The 20561-nt window shown below is 40.8% G+C and overlaps 1 protein-coding gene across 1 annotated transcript in view; it reads left to right on the plus strand.

Moving 5' to 3' along the window:
• Nucleotides 1-20561, plus strand: part of MYO16 (myosin XVI) — a 542291-nt gene that overhangs the window by 487910 nt on the left and 33820 nt on the right. The window contains exon 32 of the mRNA XM_012637927.1: nucleotides 12923-13081. Within this exon, the coding sequence (XP_012493381.1) occupies nucleotides 12923-13081 (159 nt within the window). The remainder of the gene's footprint in view (nucleotides 1-12922; nucleotides 13082-20561) is intronic.

The following is a 20561-nucleotide window of genomic DNA, read 5'->3' on the forward strand; positions in this document are numbered from 1 at the left end:
GAACTTGTGCATTACTCAAAGTTCCCAAAAACCTTCAAAAGAGCTTCTTCATACCCAAAACTGTGGGTCACAGTTAAATGTAATCTTACAAAAGAAATGTCCACTTTAAAGAAAGGAAGAACTGACATAAGCGCAGTTGGTTTATCAGTGTATTTCCCAGGATAATATGTGTGTTTTAGATTTTGGTTTCATTATTTTCCTTTAATGCAGAAATACGAACAATCCAGAAAGAACTAGATGAGAATGAAAAGACTTGGGCAAAGCAATGGGTAAAAATCACCTCTATATAGTTTTTGCATGTCACAAAAAAAGCAAACCAAAGCTCGCAGCTATTAAGTTACTTGCTGAGGTCACATCTGTTTCATGGAATTGCATTTCTTTATTCCAGTTCTCAGGTGGGATTACCTGCTGGAAGGGGTCCTATAGGAGTGCAAACAGCCAGTTTTAAGTAGGGTGGCCCCATCATACCTCTGCCAGTTCACACATCCTTTCTCAAGCAAATTAGCAATGCCCAGCAACAGATGCTATAGGGCAAAAGAGTATATTTCTTAAATTGTCATGAGAATTGCATTGACTCTGTCTCTTGGTATTTAACTACCTTCATATATTTCTAGTAATAAAGTCTCCTTAGATTTTTAATAGGTACTATTTCAGTCCTTAAGTAAAACGTAAGCTGCGTTGCTCCACTTCAGAGACATCAGCTCACTCTCCGTGCTGTGACAGTTCCTTCTCACCGTACCCTGCTTGCACCACATAAACCTCAGCACAGCTAGAGATTCGACTGAATCACTTATTTGTCATACCAGACAGTAAAACTCTAATTGTTAACATTCATTTTACTGATGTAGCTGCAGCTTAGTGGGGGGTCTCCACCACTCGCTTACCCAGGCTTGAAATCATCTCTAATTTAGAGGCTGGGGATAGTGACACAGGAAAGAGGCTCTGTGCTTTATATATGGGGATGTGGGATCATAAAAATGTCTTTTTAATCTGATGATCATTAGAAAACCCAGTGATGTGGTCCAGCTGCTAATCGGAATGCATTTCCATTTCTGTGGGGACTGAATATGCCTTAGGAACTTTCTGCAGTGATTTCAGAAAAATATGTTCCTTTTATCAGATAATAAAATTATCCTATGACATGCCTCGAGATATGTAGTTCTTTTCAGGGTTTAAAATATTGGAGGTTAACCTCAGGTAAAATGATAATATTTCAGATTACTATTAGCTATTTGCCTCAAGATTTCAAAGAGGCTTGGAAAAATCATAAAATACAAAGGACACACTTCATTCATTTATTCAAAAAAAATGTATTGATAATCTATTTGGTACCAGGCATTGTATAAGTTGTATAGATTTTAAAATTGAAATGCGGGCTCTGCTCATAATCTCATAGCGGGGAATCTTGAGAAACCCCATGCATCTAAGGAGTGAGAATCACATTTTACATGAAGACACAAAGCATGCTTACCCTTAATGCTTTTTAAATCCTGCATTTTTACTCAAAGTATTCTATTCTCTTTCACTTTTAAATGCTGTCATGACCCATTAAATTGATTTCCCAGCCCACAAATATGTCCTTTGAAACACTGGACTAGAGGGGAGAATTTATATGAGAGATGGAGGGAGAGGACGTTAAATAGGCAGGAAGAGTCAGGACAAGAGGACGTCCACCCCTCATGCCAGACGCCCACGCGCTCCATATACTACACGTTAAAAAGATTTTTAAAAGAGCATGATAGATTCTGTTTTGGAGTAACTGTACCAGACTAAGTGGAAAGGATAGATTTTTTTATCTTGCTATTTCTATATTCATTTGCATGTAAACACATATACTTTAAAAATGACTAATCAGAAGCGATTATTTGCTGAGCCATGTGAGAAGGGAATTCTGCCACCTGGCTGTCCATGTTGTTGTCTCTGCCAGTGGTCCTGGGTGAAATGCGGCTCCATCTGAGACTTAGGTTCAGTCTTTCCCGCAGTGTCCCAGTCTCTCATCCTTGCTGGGTGACTGGTATCTACTTTGCGGTAAGTTCCTGCAGCAGGTCAAGGGAATTGAGCATGTGATTTGGAGATACAAAGAATGAGTAACTCCAACCAATCTACCACTCGTGGAAGACACAACTGCTAAGGCTATCAAAGAAACAACCCATGTGGCTTGTTGAGAATTTTGACCATAATTTAAATCTACATAGATTTTTAATTTATTCTTTCAGGCCTCAGAGCTGCTGGCTGTTAGCCAGCCAGTGTGGGTGGGTGGGCTGTTCTTCAGCTGGTGTCCACGGGTACCACCATACTCTTGATAAAATGTGGAAATATCTTTATACCAGTGTGGACAGGGCCACTGTCCTAAGCTCTAAAGGTCCCCAAGTCTACCCCACTACCTGGGGTGGGCTGACCCCAGCCTGCCACGTTTCTTCTTGGTTAGATGTTGACATCAAAAGACGCTCTAAGTCTGGCCTGTGCATGTCCTGACTGGTCCTGGTCTGTGCCCTTTTGGTTATTAGATACTTTGGATGGATAAATTTGTAATTAATTCTGATCAAGGGATTCTAGAAGACCTCAACATCCACGACTGCTATGATTTTTTTTTTTTTTTTTTGTAACTTTTGCTTGCTCTTTCTGACCTATGGTGTTTGGGAGGTTGTTTTGCTTTGCTTTGTTTTTGTTTTTCAGATGGCAGACATATACTAGCTTCCCCTCCAGACTGTAGGTGTGACAAACACTAAATCCTCCCAGCACAAGAGCAGGGGCATTAGTCTCCCACCTTCTCTTTCTGGGCAAAGTGAAGAGAAACCATTTACCTAAACAAAAGCATGTGTTGCTGACGCCAACAGGGCAGCTTGGCCACACATTGGGTTTCAGGACTCCTGGATTTACATTACCACCTGGCAGTGAGGAAATGTAAAAATAACAGCAATAAAAATAACCCCATGACCTATGAAACTACGCGTGGGGCGTGGGGCTGCTGGCCAGACCGGCTTGCTGCTTAGGTATTACATACTCGGCTAATTATGTGAAGGGAGCTACTCAAATACAAGGGAAGGAAAGGAAATGAAGTGTTTTTTCCCCCTTTATGGCAGGGACAGAATAAATGGGCAAAAAAGGATTCAGTGAGTTAAATTTAAAAGAAAATTGGCACAACTTAATTTTCTGTGCGTTTTTGGGTACTGAAAACCTTATTTCTACTGACAGTCATTTTTTAGCTTTACTATCAATGCGCCCTTCCCTTGCTCAGCACATATGTTGTTGAAGACATCGCTCTGTTTCCTCCTGCAGTTGGTGTTTTCCAGCAGAAACCATCTCCTCGGACTTGGCAGGGGGTTGGTAGCAAGAGAGGAGCAGGAGACAAGCAGACATTTCCATCCCACCCTACTTAACCCGGAGAAGAAATATTTGTGGCACTTTAGGCCACACAAGAATACTGAAAACATAAGTTTGAGAGGAATTTTGATCTACTCAAGAGTGGCGATTTCATAAGGGCTTATTAAAAAGTAGGAAGGGTTGCTGGGGGCCCAACTCAAGACCTTTAAGGTTGATGCAATGTCGGGCAATTATGACTTCTCCACACACTCATCTTTCCAAGGACCACAATGTTATATTTTTGTGTTTCTTAAGTAATTAACATATCGTGGGTCACCGCTGTGTCACAGGAGTAATTGCATGGGAAACTAACATTCTGCTCCCAGTTTCTCCATCACTGGGAGATAGGAAAGCCCTCTCTGGACACATTTCTGCAACTGTTGGCAAAGGGCTGATAAAATCTGTTTCACATGGTTTCGGGCCAGTTAGAATTGTGCTGCTCAAAAGATACGTAAATTCGGTGTGTAACCTTCATGAGTTTACACATCTCCTGTTTAGTACTATTCCACTCTGCTCCTATCTACGTATCTCCACACTTGCAATCTCTCTTCCTGAGTTCTGGACCAGCCACCATGTCCATAGGATTCTTTACACTTAATTATTTGTCTTTCCGAGAGGCAATAAGCCAATTGTTTGACTTATGCTATCATGCAAAAGAAAAAAAAAACCTACTTCCTAGAAGCTTGTTATAGCAGAATTCAGGTAGGCTCAGGAGTGATGCCTAAGCCCTCATTTGTATTTCTCCCTCATGTGCAGTAATGTAAGATTTCAGGGAAATCAGAGATTTAAAAGAAGTTGCCCCTTGTAACAAAAATGAGATTAGGTTTAACACAAACTGGGTGCCAATTTCAGGTCTAAGTGATTCTATCCACATTTAATTACGCGCCTTCTCTGTGTATCTGCGAGTGCTGTGGAGCTATAACTTCTAAATTTTAAAAACGAGAACTTGAGAAGCAGTGGGAGCGTGCCAGGCACCTCTCTCTGCGTTTGTACTTTTCCTTAATGCCAAGTAGGAAAAAACAAGCACATTCCCTGCATGCACCAGCCTCTCTAAGGAGGAATTTTCCTATAGAGTTGCAGAATGAATTATAGCCAGTATGAGTAATGAGTTTAAAATGTATTTTCACATTTTTCATGCCTTACATAGCACTCTCAGTATTAAGTCAGCCAAACAGCTATAGTTTGTTTTTCTCCTGCATTGCTTAAACCTGAATCCTCTCTGAGATGATTCCAAAATACACTCTGAAACTATCTCAAGTTAAGGTACCTAAGAGAGAAATGATGTTTTAAAGCATTCTTCCTGAAGCAACATTCCACTGCTCATTTTGTTCTCACTCTCCTTGACCTTTCGGCAGCATGTGATACCATCGGCCTCCCCCCAGCACCCCCGCCCTGCATAGCCCTCCCCAGCCACAGCACCACCCCACATCCTCCTTCCTCCCTCCTTCCAGCCTGCACCTGCCTCTCTGTGCCCACCAGTGTTTTCTCAGTCTGCCTCCTTGCTCTGGGAATGTCTCTCTTCCTAGAAGAAATCCTCCTTACTGAGGGATTTTTCAGTCTCCCCTAGACCCTTGGGCATGTGGCTGTCACTTTAAGGTCAGTAGACAGAAGCTCAAGTTCAGCCCCCTCTTCAGGCACGTGGCTCCTCCCGCAAACAGCAGCCTTGTGCCCAGGGCCCAGCTCACAGGGACTGTTAAGGCAGCTTCCTTCCTGGGGTCCCATTCCATTCTCCCTTCCCCAGTCTAAACCCACGCTGCTTTTCTGCTTCTAATCTCTCCTTGAAGCTAAATCCAGCCCTATGCTTTTTTTTTTTTTGCTAGATCAGTATTTTTTTAAAAAAATGCTTTCTTCTTCATATCACGCCCTTGCTCAAAACACTTGCTGGAACCCACTCCTGTGATGCCTCATGAGCCCCAGCTGCCTGCCCCCACTTGCTGGTGGAGCTGTGGGCAGATTGGCCTCCCCGGCCTCCCCTCCTCTCCGCTCCTGCTGGGATGCAGTCAGCACTGAGTCTGCCGTTTCACACTTCTCCCTTCCTTCACCCCCCTTCCACATTCTGTCCATTCTTCAGAATCCACTGTTTTCTCCTCCTGCCTACAAAACAAAGGCTCACCTGGCTACTCCAGCCCACCCAGGTCTCCCCTGTGAATTCCTGGAGCATTTGGCATAGCTTCCCTTTCAGGCCACTGGCTGCCTTACCATGGGCCTCAAAGGCACCTCAAAGGCACTGGCTCTCTGAGTGAACCCTGGGAAAAGGCACCCCTTAGAATGCACGCAGTTGTCCCTCTCGTCTGAGCTTTCCTTTTAAGTGTCAAAGGCCTCAACAAATAAATAAAACCATCAATGCTTCACTCAGTGGAGCAGGATGAGAGCTCCACAGTGACTGACTATTCCAGGTTCATTCCTACATTTTCCCCAGGATAGATGCACAGTCATCTATCTGTGCTTTTCCGTCTTGCACTAACCAGATTGTTCCAAAAATCACTGTGCCCTATTGCCCCTCTAGAATGTAAGTCTTTGAGGCATCATTTCTTTTAGATGCATATTTCTTAAAGCTCCAAGGTAAATTTTCCTGTGAAGTTTGGACCTTGCAGGACTTAAATACTGTTGGATCAGTGGAGAACTCTCCCAGTTCGGAGGAGAAATATGGTTCACTCACGGCTCTTCCCCTCTTCTAAGTTCAGCTCCCATGTTCCCCAGAGTGGCCTCCAACCTCAAGGACATCTCTCTGCTTTCCCAGGCATGGACCAAGCACTTTGTCTTATGCCAGGTTCCTTGTAGCTATTGACTTGGAGCCTTGGAGGGAGTACTTATCTAGACCACCCACTATGCTCCTCAGTTTCTCAGGCTCCCCCAGATTTACTCGGAGTTATTTCTGTCTCCCCAGTAAGCAGATTTTCTCTGCCCCTGTACCATCTTTGTGTCCTTCCCCAGGAGAAGGCTTACTCCTTAGCTGCCACCCCACCTTCCCCTCCCCCAGCAAAATCCTGCCTTTGTTTCTCTCCCAGACACATCCCTGACATTAACTTACTCACTTGTACCTCTCATGTCAGGGCAAACTTGTAAAATGGTCTTGTTACTAGGTGTGTAGTTAGGTTTTTCCCACAACACTCTCAACATAGCCAGAGGTGATGCTGCCTTGCAGTCTTATCCAGTGACTTCATACCTGTTCTCCTCCCGGTGAGTATGAATTCCTCAAGGGTGAGGATTTTATCATAGGGAGAGACTGATGCAGATACTGGGGGAGAGGTAAGCCTCTTTAAGAGAAACAATAATGATAACAAATGAACATTTAGGGAATGAAGTCAACATTTATTTAAAACGAGAAAATAAATCAAAGCACAGTATGCACTTAAAAACCTTACAAAATGCTTACTGTCCATACATTGTTTGAGTCTCTCTCTGGGCCTGGAATGGGCTTAGGGAAGTTGGGGTGTTTGTGCATGGAACTCCACACACCACACTCCTGGTCAACCCACTCTGTCTCCCCGCAGCAGCCAGAGTGGTGTGCAGTACACAAAATGTAAGCCAGCACTTACCCAATTGGTGTTAATTTCCTGGTGTTAAAGATTGTAAAGCAATTAAAGTAAGATTTAAAAAATCTACATATGTATGGACCTTGATATATCAATAATTGGTAGGACAGGGTGAAATATATGAATTCTCAAACCAGGGGCTGGAAATCGATTTCAAATATCTATATGTCTTTTCTCCAGCAAGTTAACAGGCTTAGGTAGAAAACAAACAGCCGTGGTCCTTTGAATAATAGAAAATGTTCACCTCATGCAATGAGATCTTTTCCTTACCTTATGATTTTAAATAAGTAAAGACTGGAGCTCAAAGGTATAATTACGAAAATCTTTTCATGCATTTCTAATAATCTCACGTGAATGGAGAGAAATTATTACTGTGGTGCATGGTTTCACCATTAATTGTTCGTTTAGTAAACTTGTCAGCTATTTAATAGTCACAAAAAGTGTAGTTCCTTTTAGAAAACAAAAGGTCTGCAGCAGTGTTGTTATAATTCACGTATTGTTCATTCTTTTTTTCCCTTTTTTCCAACCAATATTTATTGAGCACCTTCTATGTGCCAGACACTGTTCTAGGCACTGGGAATACAGCAGATGTTGTATTTGAATCCTGGTGCCAACATTCCCGAGGAAGGAGACAAGAAGTAAACAAACTATTGAGGTGTAACTCTGTGCAGTGAGAACTATGGAGAAGACTGAAGCAAAGAGTGGGGATAGACACTGACCTGGTGTGGGGAGAGGGGTGATCTTTCTCAGAAGGTGATCTGGAAGGCCTTTCTGCGGTGGGTGGAGGTTGGGACTGAGCCCTGAACAAATGCAGAGCTGCCACGCTTGCCTGACCCTGGAGGAGGAGGGAGGCTGATGGGGCCAGGTGGGGGCCGGGTGTGGCGTGGGCAGGGACAGGCAGATGGGCAGCAGGCGGGTCTTGGAGGGTCCTCTCAGCCTCAGGAAGCCTTTGGATCTTAATCTGAATCAGCTAAGAAACGAGCAGAGAGGCTTGAGTGGGGACATGGCATGATCCGACTTATGTTTTAAAACAGGGTTTCTCAACCTCAGCACTCTAGACATTGGGCACCAGATACTGTAATTCTTGGGTGTGAGGGTCTGTGCCTCACTTTGGAGCATCCCTGGCCTCTATCACCAGATGCCAGTAGCACCTGCTCCCCACTGTGACAACTAACAATGTCCCCAGACACTGCTGATTGTTCTCTGGGGGGCAAAAGTCACCTCCTCCAGAGCCAGGGTTTTAAAAGGATCACACCCACCCAGAGTGGTATTTTAGTTACATACACACTAGCACAGGACAACTGAATTTTTTTTGTATTAACATTGAGAGATTTGCTAGAACTCTCTCACCAGAGTAAAGCTCGCTGTAAATGTTCCTGCACTTCATACTTGTATTTAATAATCACATCCTAATGTGAAGGCCAAGACTTTTTCTTTGAGTCAGATCCTGCAGTGATTCATTTCCCGAGTACCTGTGAGAACAGCACCAGGCAGAGGTCACAGAGAAGCCCTGCTTATAGGCTAAAAGAAAATACCACAGGTATTCAAACCAACGAGTGTCACAGTGCACCTGACCAAAGCATGCCCCTGAACCACACCACTCATTTCACCACATGCAGACATACAAAAAATGCCTTGGACACTTCTTTAATATTACGCAGGAGTTTACAGTACCCACTTCCTACTTGTTTGCTTAAATTCACTGAGAGCCTCAAATATTTTCTTTTGGTGTGACTTTTCTTCATTCTCAGAACCCTGATGGCTGCCACTCGGAGACATGAATAGGCTTGATGACCTTGTTTGCTCTGTGTTATTGCCGAAACTCTCCATAAAGTATGCACCGTGTGTATGCACTTTATAACCTAGAACTCTTCAGACTGAAAGAGTCCTTTGATTTGTTACTGTGGCCCCTTCAGTGCTGAAGCACGGAGTAAAAGGGGGATTTCACAACCCCGCGTGCACTAAGCCACTACTTCACAGCAGAGTCAAGTTATTGAGAGTTTCTGCGTTTGACCCTCAATGGGTTTGAATGCAGAAATGAACAAGTTGGAGCACAGACATTTTTACATGTTTGGATCTAACCGGGAGTAAGGGTGTTTATGAGCAAAGGCTGACACATAATTTTGTAAGCCAAGAATCCCCTGGTTAGCATGAATGGAGGAGAACCCCAAAGCGGGCCGTCTGTATTGACGTGGCAACGCTCTTGCAGCTGTTCCACGGTTTTTCAACCTACTGTTCCCAGTTCATTAACATGGAGACATGGGTGATAAAAAAGGCACAGAAAAGAAGCTGCCTTATCCTTGACATCAGCAAGTGAAATAAGGAGGGAAAGTTTCACATGCAGGAGCTGAGCGGGAAGGAATGAGTGTGGGTGGACGGTGGAGGCCCCGGGCCTTGGTCTGAATCCAGCTCCAGCGCTGACTGGTTGTGAAATGTTTATGCGGAGATTAACCTCCCCAAGCCTCAATGACCTCATCTCAAAAATAGGCAGAAATAGGCGTAAGAGTGACAATGCTTCAGGATTGTTATGAAAACAAGAGCTAGATCAAGTGCCACATCTAGCAGGAAACTGCACATCATAAACACTTGGGGATGGTCATTATTGCAAGAGCAACGTGGATAAGTATCACGTTGACCATTAATTCCTGTGTCTTGTATTGACAAGGACCAACTCCCTTATTCCAGCCCAGAGCCACCCTTAAGTAGGCACATGTTTCTAAGATTTAAAAATAATATAAAACCTTCACAGATAATGTAAGGATTGAAGCATAACGTGTATGACAAATGTTAAAATGTATCTTGGCTACAGCTTAACCTGCTGATTGGAAATATGGAAATACTTTTAAACCTTAATAGAAAAAATGAAGGTTTTGACTACAATTTAAAATATATCAGTTGTTAATGAGATAAAAATCAGTTATGAGGCCGGGCGCAGTGGCTCATGCCTGTAATCCTAGCTCTCTGGGAAGCCAAGGCGGGCGGATCATTTGAGCTCAGGAGTTTGAAACCAGCCTGAGCAAGAGCGAGACCCTGTCTCTACTAAAAAAAATAGAAAGAAATTAATTAGACAACTAAAAATATATAGAAAAAAATTAGCTGGGCATGGTGGCGCATGCCTGTAGTCCTAGCTACTCGGGAGGCTGAGGCAGGAGGATCGCTTGAGCCCAGGAGTTTGAGGTTGCTGTGAGCTAGGATGAAGCCACGGCACTCTAGCCTGGGCAACACAGTGAGACTCTGTCTCAAAAAAAAAAAAAAAAATCAGTTATGAGGGAAGCCAGCATCAAGTATTCATACTGAGAGTCAGCAAAGTGTCTGAGAGGGTTGAGTCAGTTACCACCAGGTGTAGACCATCCCCACTTGGACACTTGGGTAACACCCATTGCACTAAGAATGTAGTGTCGCAACTCCTCATGGCGCTGGTCTCCCAGGCCCTGACGCATTAACACATTAGGATGCTACCACCTGGTTCCTTGAAAAAGGTGAGCTCTTCCTGGCTTCAGGGTCTGTACACATGGTGTGGAGGTTGCCTTTCCACACAACCTCTTCTTCCCTTCATCTTTTCCTGAGCTTGAATTTGACCTCATGGACCTGACCCACCAAAGTTTTCCACCCATTAGGTTTTCCACCCGGCTGGAAGTCCACCTCTTTTAATCATTTATTTGCACATGCTGTGGCTTTGTTAATCATCCTTCCTGAGAGGTAAGCTCCTAGCTACCAGTCTACGGTATTCATCATTTAGCTTTAAGCATTTAGAGAGTGTCTGGGACATAGTAGGTGCTCAATAAATAACTGAATTAAAGAATGAAAAACTAAAATAGTTTAAAAAGAAATAAAAGCAGGTGAATGTCTATGTCTTGAGAGTTGACCAAATTGAACAGATATTCTTTCAGTTTCAGACTGTTCAATACTTGCTCATTGTCTAGGGCTAAAACAGTTACAGTCAACCTGACTTTTCACTTTTGTCGCTATTCTTGTGCATGCTATTTCTTTGTTTTCCGTATACCAGGGAGTCAGGAGCCACCATGGCTCACTGGATCATTTAAATATAAAATGTTCTGTTTGGTTTTCAAAGCTCTGATCATTTTGCCTTTATTCTATCTATCCAGCATTTTCTACCTGTAAGTCTTCACACACCTTCCTTTCTGGAGAGAGCAGGCTATGCTCCATGGATGTGATGAGAGCTCGTAGCATGTGATTGACCAAGGCCCTGATTCAGCTTCCTTCCACTGGTCAGGACCTTGAGCATAAGTGAGGGGAGAGCACATTCCAGGCAGAGAGAATGAGTGGGCCCAAGAACTGAAACATGAGCCAATATGGAGCATTAGGATAAACACCCATTGTCTGTAGTGCGATCTGAGTGCATGTGTCAAGGGACAGGGAGAGATGATAATCTGGGGAGAGGGCTAGGAAGCTTCAAGTCAAGACCAACCTGGGAGACAGTGCTGGAGAGTCAGACCTGCCCTCCTCCCTTTCTTCCTTCCCTCCTTCCTTCTTTCTTCCCTCTTTTCCTTTCTTCTTTTCCTCCTTCCCTTCCTTCCTTCCTTTTCCCTCCCCTACCCCCTCCTTCTTACCTTCTTTCCCTCCTCTCTTCCTTCCATCCTTCCCTTCTTCCTTTCCCTCCTCCCTCCCTTCCTTCCCTCTTTCCTTCCCTCCTTCCCTCCTTCCATCCTTCCTTCCCTTTCTCCCTCCTTCCTTCCTTCCCTCCTTCTTTCCTATTTTCCTCCCTCCCTCCCTGCCTCCTTTCCTACTTCCTTCTGTCTTTAGATTTTAGGCAAAAGCAATTTATTCAAGAGTTTTAAGCATGTAAATGACATGATCTGTCTTTTCATGAAAAAAGACTGAACAATGATGAGAATACATAGGTTAAAGTTCTATTCTACAGCTTTCTGGCTGCATGACTCTGGGTAACCTTAATTTCCTCTCCAGCAAAGTAGGGCTAACATCTCTGCCTACTGAGAGACTGGTTATTGGCATCAGGGGTGATAACACACTGTTCTGCTGTATTTAAACTATAATAAAGCAAATCATGCTTATTATTTCTTTTGAATAATTTGTTAGACTGAAACTTTAGAAAGGTCTAACTGTAAGACAGTCAGAATCTGCTATGTACCAATAGAGAACAAAAGGAGCACACATATATATCCTTGACGTAGAATCAAAAATCCCCCAGTAGGCTGGAGCTTTCTTAAGGTTCCTGGGGAAGCAAGAGCCAATCCCAGGTACACCTGTGCAGTTTGGGGATGGGAACCTGGCAAAGGTGTGCAGGGGGAGAGGCCGCATCTGACCCTGTGATGGGCAGTTGTATGTGATTTGCAAACTCTGGTTACTTGTCTGAGGATTGTGCAGTGGCTATGGGAAAATCTACCTCAATTGAACATTGTTCCAAAGCCCTAGCATTTGTTATATTTTACTTTAATAATAAAACATGGTTTTTAATAAGTCTCCATTTCGCCCTCTAGCTGAATGTGGACACTGGCTTCTGTGTTCATATATCTCTGAACACTCAATATAGGACATATATTAAATATTTAAGTAATTATTTTAGTGTCTAAAATGCAAAAGTAGGGTTTTGAAGTTTAGCATTCCAAAACAGATAATAAAAGTTTTATAATAATATTGAAAATACATTTCTTATTTTTTCAAAGCCATGAGATTATCTAAGTCTAACCTGATAATTCAGGAAACTTCTGTAACATAAATCTATTGCCTTCTCAAGATAGGCAATGCTATGATGACAAGTTATTTGACCTAACTTGACTCAAAAATTTTGCATGCATGTATTTGAAAATATCAAATTATGAAGTTGATTTTTACTGATTAATATTTGCCTTTTTATTTGACAGTGTTGTGGCAAAATTTGGTGAATACTATGTAGACCAAAAATTTTATCAAAGATTATAAATTTATTCCAAATATAATTGATGTTTAATTTGATGAGTTTTATTATTTTCTTCCAATGTTTTATTCAGTTTCTTCAGTGCATGTTATCAGAAAAGAATAATATTTTCTAAAATTTATTTTAGGTTTTGAAACTAACATGAACCTAAGTAGCCGGGATGATCCTAGTACATCAGAAATTGCTTCAGAGACTCAAGATAGAAATGCAAATAACCATGGAATTCAATTATCTAACTCACTATCTAGTGCTATAACTGCTGAAAATGGGAATTCTGTCTCAAATGGTAAGCACTTTTTAAACTCAGAAGTAAATGGATAAAAGTTTTAAGCTGCATCAACTTTCTAGAAAGAATGGATTTAAATTATAAAAACGAAGTAGGCATTAAAAACTGGAAAACAATATAAACTGTGAAGCTTCACTATAGGTATTATTGTCAGCATATTATTGTTTACATTAAAGAATTAGAATTGTATTCACTATGTGTTGACTTTTCAGAAATTTTATGGAGTATTGTTCTATAAGAATCAGTATAAAATGAGTGTTATACTAAGCAAGCGAGGAGATGGATTCTCTACCAATATTCTTAATTTTTAAAGGTATTCATAACTAAAAAATGTGAAGGAAAATAACATTGGGAGAATGGTAAATGCCAAACTGACTTTAAATATTTTAAGTGCATCATTGAGTGTATCATTTAGACATTGGCTTGGCTGCATGTATCCCGAGGTATGTAATAATGGCTTAAACAAATATTTTCTCTCACTATAAAAGCAGACAAGGGCTTCTAATAACAGTTGATGGGAGAATTCACACCAACCTTTTCCTGAGAAGATCCAGCAGAGCTGGACAAAACATTTTTTTTGGTTTGTTTAGTCTGATTAAAAGTACTGGAGAACTATCGAGACAGTGAATTACTGGGAAGCAACTGAAGACATGGGGATGGGATGAGGTGTGACCCCAAGCCAGGAAGCGCATGTCCTAGGCCTACCTCCTCAGACACTGGGGCCTGTGCTTCTGATGCCTCCTAGAACCATAAGGACAGAGAATGAGTCTAGGGCCTGCCAAGGCCTTGGAGTGGGGCCTTGAAGTGCCCATCCCTAGAGTCAGAGTGAACCAGAATCTGGAACCACAGCCCAACTATGAATTATCTCAACCCCAAAGTTGGATTGAGGTGTTCCAGAAGTAACAGGGCCCACAGGTACCTGGGAGAAACACATGCAATTCTATCTCTAAGGACAATAATAGCATTCTGGGCTTCAAAATATTCTTTTAACTGCTTTCCCAATACAATGTCCAACACACAATAAAAAATAGCCAGGCACATGAGTGCAGAAAATAAGATGAAAAATTACAAGCAGAAATAGCAGTCAATTGCAGTATACATACAGGGACTCAAAAGATTGGAGTTCAAAGGCATATACCTTAAAATAAGTATGTTTACTCTGCCCCCAAAAGACAACAGAATGAGAATTTCGGCAGAAATGGGAAACCATAAAAAAAATCATCAGGAAATTCCCAAATTGGAAAATACAGTAATAAAATGAAGTACAACTGAGGATGAAATTAAATTTAATTGGGCATGTTGATTAAAACAAAACAAAAATAAATAAAAAACAACTGGGGAAGTGGAAGATAAGTCAGAAAATCTCCAGAATGAAACACACCAAAGCAAAAGAAAAGAATGGAAATTCCAAAAAATGGTTTAGAGTAATGGTTTAGAGTGAGAAGGATAATTGGAATCTTAGGAAAAAAAGAGAGAGTACAGAAAAAAGATTTGGTGAAAAATGTTAGAGAATTTTCCAACACTGATGAAAGAGATCAAGAAACAGATTTAAGTTGGCAGTTTTTTATAAAGTTAAAATACACTTTCCGTGTCATCCAGCAATCCTACTGCTCAGTATCTACTCAAGAGAAATGAAAACATTCTCCACGCAAACACCTGTATGCAAATGCTTGTGGTGACTTTATTCATAATCACATACAACTGGAAATAAATCCAATGTCCTTCAAATGGTGACTGAATTGTGTTAGTTATCCATCTCTGTACAACAAATTACCTCCCAAACATACAGGCTTAATGTAACAAATGGTTATTATTTCGTAGTTCCTGTGGGGCAGGAAGCTGCGTGTGCTTTAGCTGGGTGCCTCTGCTTTAAGGTCCCTCCTGAGACAGGAAGCAAGCTGTCAGCCAAAGCCCTAGTCATCTTGAGGCTGGAGTGGGGGCTTATCCAGTCTCAAGGTCACTCACATGGCTGTTGGCAGGCTGCAAACCATTCACATCCAAGTCCACTCACATGGGCCTCTCCATGGGGTGGCCTCACAGCAGGGCAGCTGGCCTCCCCGAGAGCCAGCAACTCAAGAGAACACCCGTTAAAAGCCACAGTCTTCACATGACCTGATCTTGGAAGTGACACCCAGTTCTCTGTGACAATTGACTTGGTCACTAAATGCTAGCCACGCTCAATGGATGGGGATTCCTTGAGGGTGTGAGTGTCTGAAGGTGGGTTCACCGGGGCGTCCCGCAGGCTGGACTAGCACCTGGACAAACTCTGCAATAAACAACAGTGATCGATTGTTAAACACAGCAAAACGGATGGCTCAAGGGCACTGTGCTGAGTGACAAGAGTCAGGATCAAAAGACTGTGATTCTGCTTCTAGGACATTCTAGAAAAAGCAAAGCAATAGTGACGGAAAACAGATGAGTAGTGGCCCAAGGGGAGAGGTCATGGCATAAGATGGAATGCAAAGGGACACGTGGGAATGCAGTTATGGAAATATAAAATATAAAATAAGTTATTGAAATATAAAACGAACAACAAAGCAAAAATTGGTTCTTCAAAAAAATTAAAACATGGATAATACTCTTGCAAGGGTGACAGAAATAAAGAAAGTGAGCGCAAATAAATTCTAGAGATGAAAAGGGGATATCATCACAGATCTTGCAGAAATTAAAAAATAAGAGAATATTATAAGTAGTTTTATGCCAAAATAAATTTGTAAATTTACATGTACACAGTTCTCAAAATAAATAAACTAATGAACCTGGAGAAAAGAAACAGGAAAGTAAATAATACCATAAATATTTAATTAATTGAATTTGTAGTTAAATACTTCCCTGCAAGGAAAACTTGAGACCCAAATGGTTCCTCTAGTAAATTCTCTCACAATTCCAAGTATGAAATAATGCCAGTGTTACACAAATGCTTCCAGAGAGTAGAAATAAAGCAGGAGAAAGAGAAAGAAAACAAAATTCTTCCAACTTGCATAAGTAGCCACTTAATTTATGACAAAATGAGCATTGTGAGGAGCTGGGGAAAGAATAATCCACTACTTTCCATGAAACTAGACCCTCCCTAATGCCACACGCACTAAACAATTCCTGGGAGATTGTAAATCTGTACATCAAATCTCAAATAATACAATTTATAGAAAAAAATATAGGAGATTTTTTTTTTTAACCTCAGGAAAGAAAAAGAAAAAAAGACTTCTTAAACAGGATGCAAACAAGTACTAGCTACAAAAGAAAAAGGAAAAACATAAATTGGGTGAAAATATTTTCAACACATTTCACCAACAAAGGGTCATATTCGGAGTTTACTTAAATTAAAAACAAAAGACATCTGAATAGAAAATTGGGCAGAAGACCTGAATAAGCACTTAAATAAATATTTTTAGTGGAGTTCAACCTCATTAGTAATTAGAGAAATGTAACTTAAAACTCCAATGTGATACTACTACTCTCCCCATAGAATTACAGAACTGATGGCAGGGACGGGCGCCCGAGAAGGGATTGTCACAGAAGTGAGGACAGCGACGTAATCGGAGGAGAAAGAGCCAATGGTGATTTGGAGAGAGAATGATGAGAGCTTTTTGAGAGCTGACAGTGTTCTATTTCTTGACCTGTGTGGTAGTTACAATCCCACAATTAAAAAAAATAGTAATAATTTAGAGAGAAAGAGAAGAAGGGCGGGAGGGAGGGATAGAGGGAGAGAACTTCCCTTCAACATATTTCACTTTTCTGTGTTTTGAGTCAGAAGGCAAAAGCTATGGCTTGGGAAATGATGTTAGAAAACAATACAAAATACTGTGAGTATTCCTTTAAATATTAAAACAAAATCAAAAACCAATGGAACAAAAACCTTCTAGACCAAAATGGAAATGTTTATGGAATATACTAGGTGAAATTAATAATATAAATTAAATCTTTAGGAATATCAGGCTTCTAAACTTCATGTTACAAATAGTGCATCTATCCAAATTCTGTAGCACAGAGTTATATGTTTTCCCTTAAATACTTACAGGAAACAGATTTTAAAATAAAACTAGTTCTGTGTTGTCATTAATTAAAGACCACTTGAAAATCTCAAGAGTTACGTCACAAAAGGAAAATTATTTCAATTGGGAATTTAATCTTTCAAAGCAACTTGACACATTTACTCTGATCTACTTTTGTGAACACCATGAATTTCTCACCCCATGATTATTAAAATATCCATCACAATGCCCTGTATACCTAGGCCCTCTGTAAGCATTTACTGATTGAAACAATGTTGCATATTACATATGAACCAGTAAATCCTATGCAGAGGGCAGAGTCAGAAAAATTGTCCTAAGTCAGTATTATAAAAATTAAATAAACATTACATATGTGCAGCATATGATATATACATAATCATGATAACCCTTAAAGCAATTAATAGTATGGATTCATAATTTACAAAGTACGGTCAATGTGCTTTCTAAATAAAGGCACAAGATAAAAATAAGTGTTTAAAATAACTTAAAGTTCCTATTGAATCAGAAATAGTGCTATTTTCTAGGAAACGATTTCTCTTTTGAATGCCAGTATCTGCATGCTACCTCTGCTTCCCAGAAATAATTATCTGTTTGTTCATTTGTTGAAATATAGTTATGTGTGGGTAATTATAGCTATCACTTACTTTAATTGCCATCCTTTTACTGATGTGAACACAGACTTAGATCCTTTTTTGTACACTTAATTATTCCCTGGACTTGTGGTTATTTATCATTAGATTAGAGAGCAGTTTTTAGTGTAAGAACATTTTAGCTATATCGAACAAAATATTGTGAATATAAAGTTGTGTATTTTGTGGTGAAATAGAGACATAAAAAATTCTATCTAAGCCACTTTATGTTCAATATGATTTTCTTTCTTGCTGTTCAATGAATATACATATTATGGCTGGAAATCAGAAAAAGTGGCAATTAAAGAATGCAGTCATTATGTGTGAGATTACATTTATCATTCTGTGCAGATTGTCTCTTATTTACATTAAGTTTATCCTCAGCATACATTAAGATTTATCTGTATTGATAAAAGACTTCCTAAGGGGAAGAGTTGGGTGACATCATTTGCAGGACCAGGACATCTGCATTCTCTGCCTGGACTCCAGAGCCATGTTGAAGTTAGTATCATGAGAGCACCAAACCACACTGGCTCTGGGAACATCTAAGAATGGAATGGCTTCCATCAGGCACACCTCAAGATAGATCAGGACTGCTGGCCAAGGAGCCTCTGGTCGGAGCCCGTAAAATATCTTTAATATACATTTTACAACGTCATGTTGTTTATAGAAATTATACATATTCCTTGGAACTCGTACTCTTGCATGACTTAAAGCCTAAGGGCCAGAGAAAATGAAGCAAGCCTTCACTTGAAAATCAGGAATATTTTGCAGTTATCTATTTTGAGCAACAGAAGGTACCTTTGTAAAGAACGCAAGCTCCTGGTGCATCTGCCAAACCCTGCCCCACTCCTCCCTCTAGTTAAAAACATTTTGAAATCATGTTAAATAAGTTCTAGTTTGGGTATTATTTAATTAAATTTTCTCCACTGCAGTTAAGAAGTCAGGGATGAAAACAGATGGATTGAAATGCTTAGTCTGCTGTTTCCTAGCATTGAGACCTTGTTTCTGGAGCTTAAGGAGTGATTCTGCCTGGGTTCAAACCCCAGCTCTGATTCTTATTGACTCTGTGAGCATGGGGGCAAGAAACTTAACCTCTCGGCTTTTCAGTTTTCTCATCTTAAAAATGGGGATAATCAGAGAACCTACCTCACGGGTTGCTATGAGTATTTAGAATGATAATGCCAGCACAATGTTAGCACTCAATAAATATTACCTACAGCAGTTATCATACAATCTTATGTGGTTTAGAGCTAGAAGATCCATGAGGATTTATCCAATAAAAACAAAAATCATGTGTATGAGGTAGGTGAGGTGCACAGCAGTGAATTCAGTTATCTGAGACCATGCAGTCTGTAATACTGGAATCAGCGCCTCTGACTTATTTGCACACGGGCCCCAATGCATACATGTGTATAGTCAAACATGCATACTATTTCGATGGCCTACACTGGTATTTAGGGCAGAGCCAGACATTACAATATGATCATAAATAGAAGTAAGAATATGTGGGTGAAGTTCAAGGGAAGAGTCTGTTTTATACCTATGTAGGAGGATTCAAAATAACATGAAGGGAATAATGGCAAAAAGAAAAGTGGTGAGGAGGCAGGTGCATGTCAGGTTAAAAAAAAAAAAGCACTTATGAAGTGCACCAGTTGCATTTAGGCACTGTGTTATGCACAGGAAGCAAAATGATATCTAAGCAGCACAAGATGCCCTCTCTGTGTGAGCAGTGAAAATACATAGAACATGGAAAACATGTATCAAAAGAGATTGTGAAATAAAGCAGTCGGTGATAAATGTCAAACGAATCACACGAATAATGATTACTCTGTCACTTTCCGCATAGAGATTCTGGTGGGCTGGGATTGTTAGGGATGCTTCATAGAGAAGGTTGGGGTTTTCAGGCTGAGTAGGGTTCAGAAAGAAGGGAGCATCTGTCCATGAATTTTCTGCTCATTGCTTTTGTGGAATGTGAATTGGCTGCTCTGATAAAATAGGTAAGTATGTAAGACAGGAAAGAAATTGTTAAGTGAGAGTGTGCAGAGCTGTGAATGCCAATTTAAAGAGTCTCTCTGAAAGTGTTCTTCTTGTTTTGAAGGAGGTGTTATCTGCTATTTTGGATGAAGAGTAGAACAGGAAATTGAGTTGGGGAGGGGGACAAATTTTGTATTCCTTCACTTGGGCCCTTGAATTTTTTGTATACCAAGCAAGACTATTAGAGACTGTGTTGGTATAGGAGCCAAGACAAAGGAAGGTGTCAAGGATGACTCCAAGAATCGGAGACAAATGATGGGAGAATATGGCACTCTCTGGCAGAGAAGGGGAATTCTAAGGAAAAGGTAATTCCACAGGTGGATTTGGCATTCAAGAGATAGGAATGACTGGAATGGCTTCTGACTATAGTGATCATTCCATAAAAGATGAGAATTTCGGAGTTTAGGCGAGGGTTCCAGGATAGACCAATAGAAAAGGTAGCATTTTCGAAAAAGCTGGAGACGTGAGGATTACTTACAGCATCAAAGGAGAAACCATAAAGAGGAGCAAGGAAAAAAAATCTGACCGTAAAATTATGTAGAATGCCAGACTTTGAGAAACATACATTGAGAAGGGCAGAAATGGAGATAGAGACTAAGTGGCCAAGAGAGAGAACACAGATGCCAATTTCCAGAAACTGAGAGAGGAGTGAACTTAAAGACCATGGCAAGCTGGGAGGATGTGAGGAGAGATCCAAACCCTGCTGTCATTGACTCAGCAACTTGGGATCCCTGCAAAATGGCAGGGACCGTGACTAGCAGAGTCTAACTGGGAACCACATAGAAGTCAGTGTCACACCAG

Source organism: Propithecus coquereli, unplaced genomic scaffold, assembly GCF_000956105.1.
Source record: "Propithecus coquereli isolate 6110/MARCELLA unplaced genomic scaffold, Pcoq_1.0 Scaffold125, whole genome shotgun sequence".
Taxonomy (NCBI): Eukaryota; Metazoa; Chordata; class Mammalia; order Primates; family Indriidae; genus Propithecus; species Propithecus coquereli.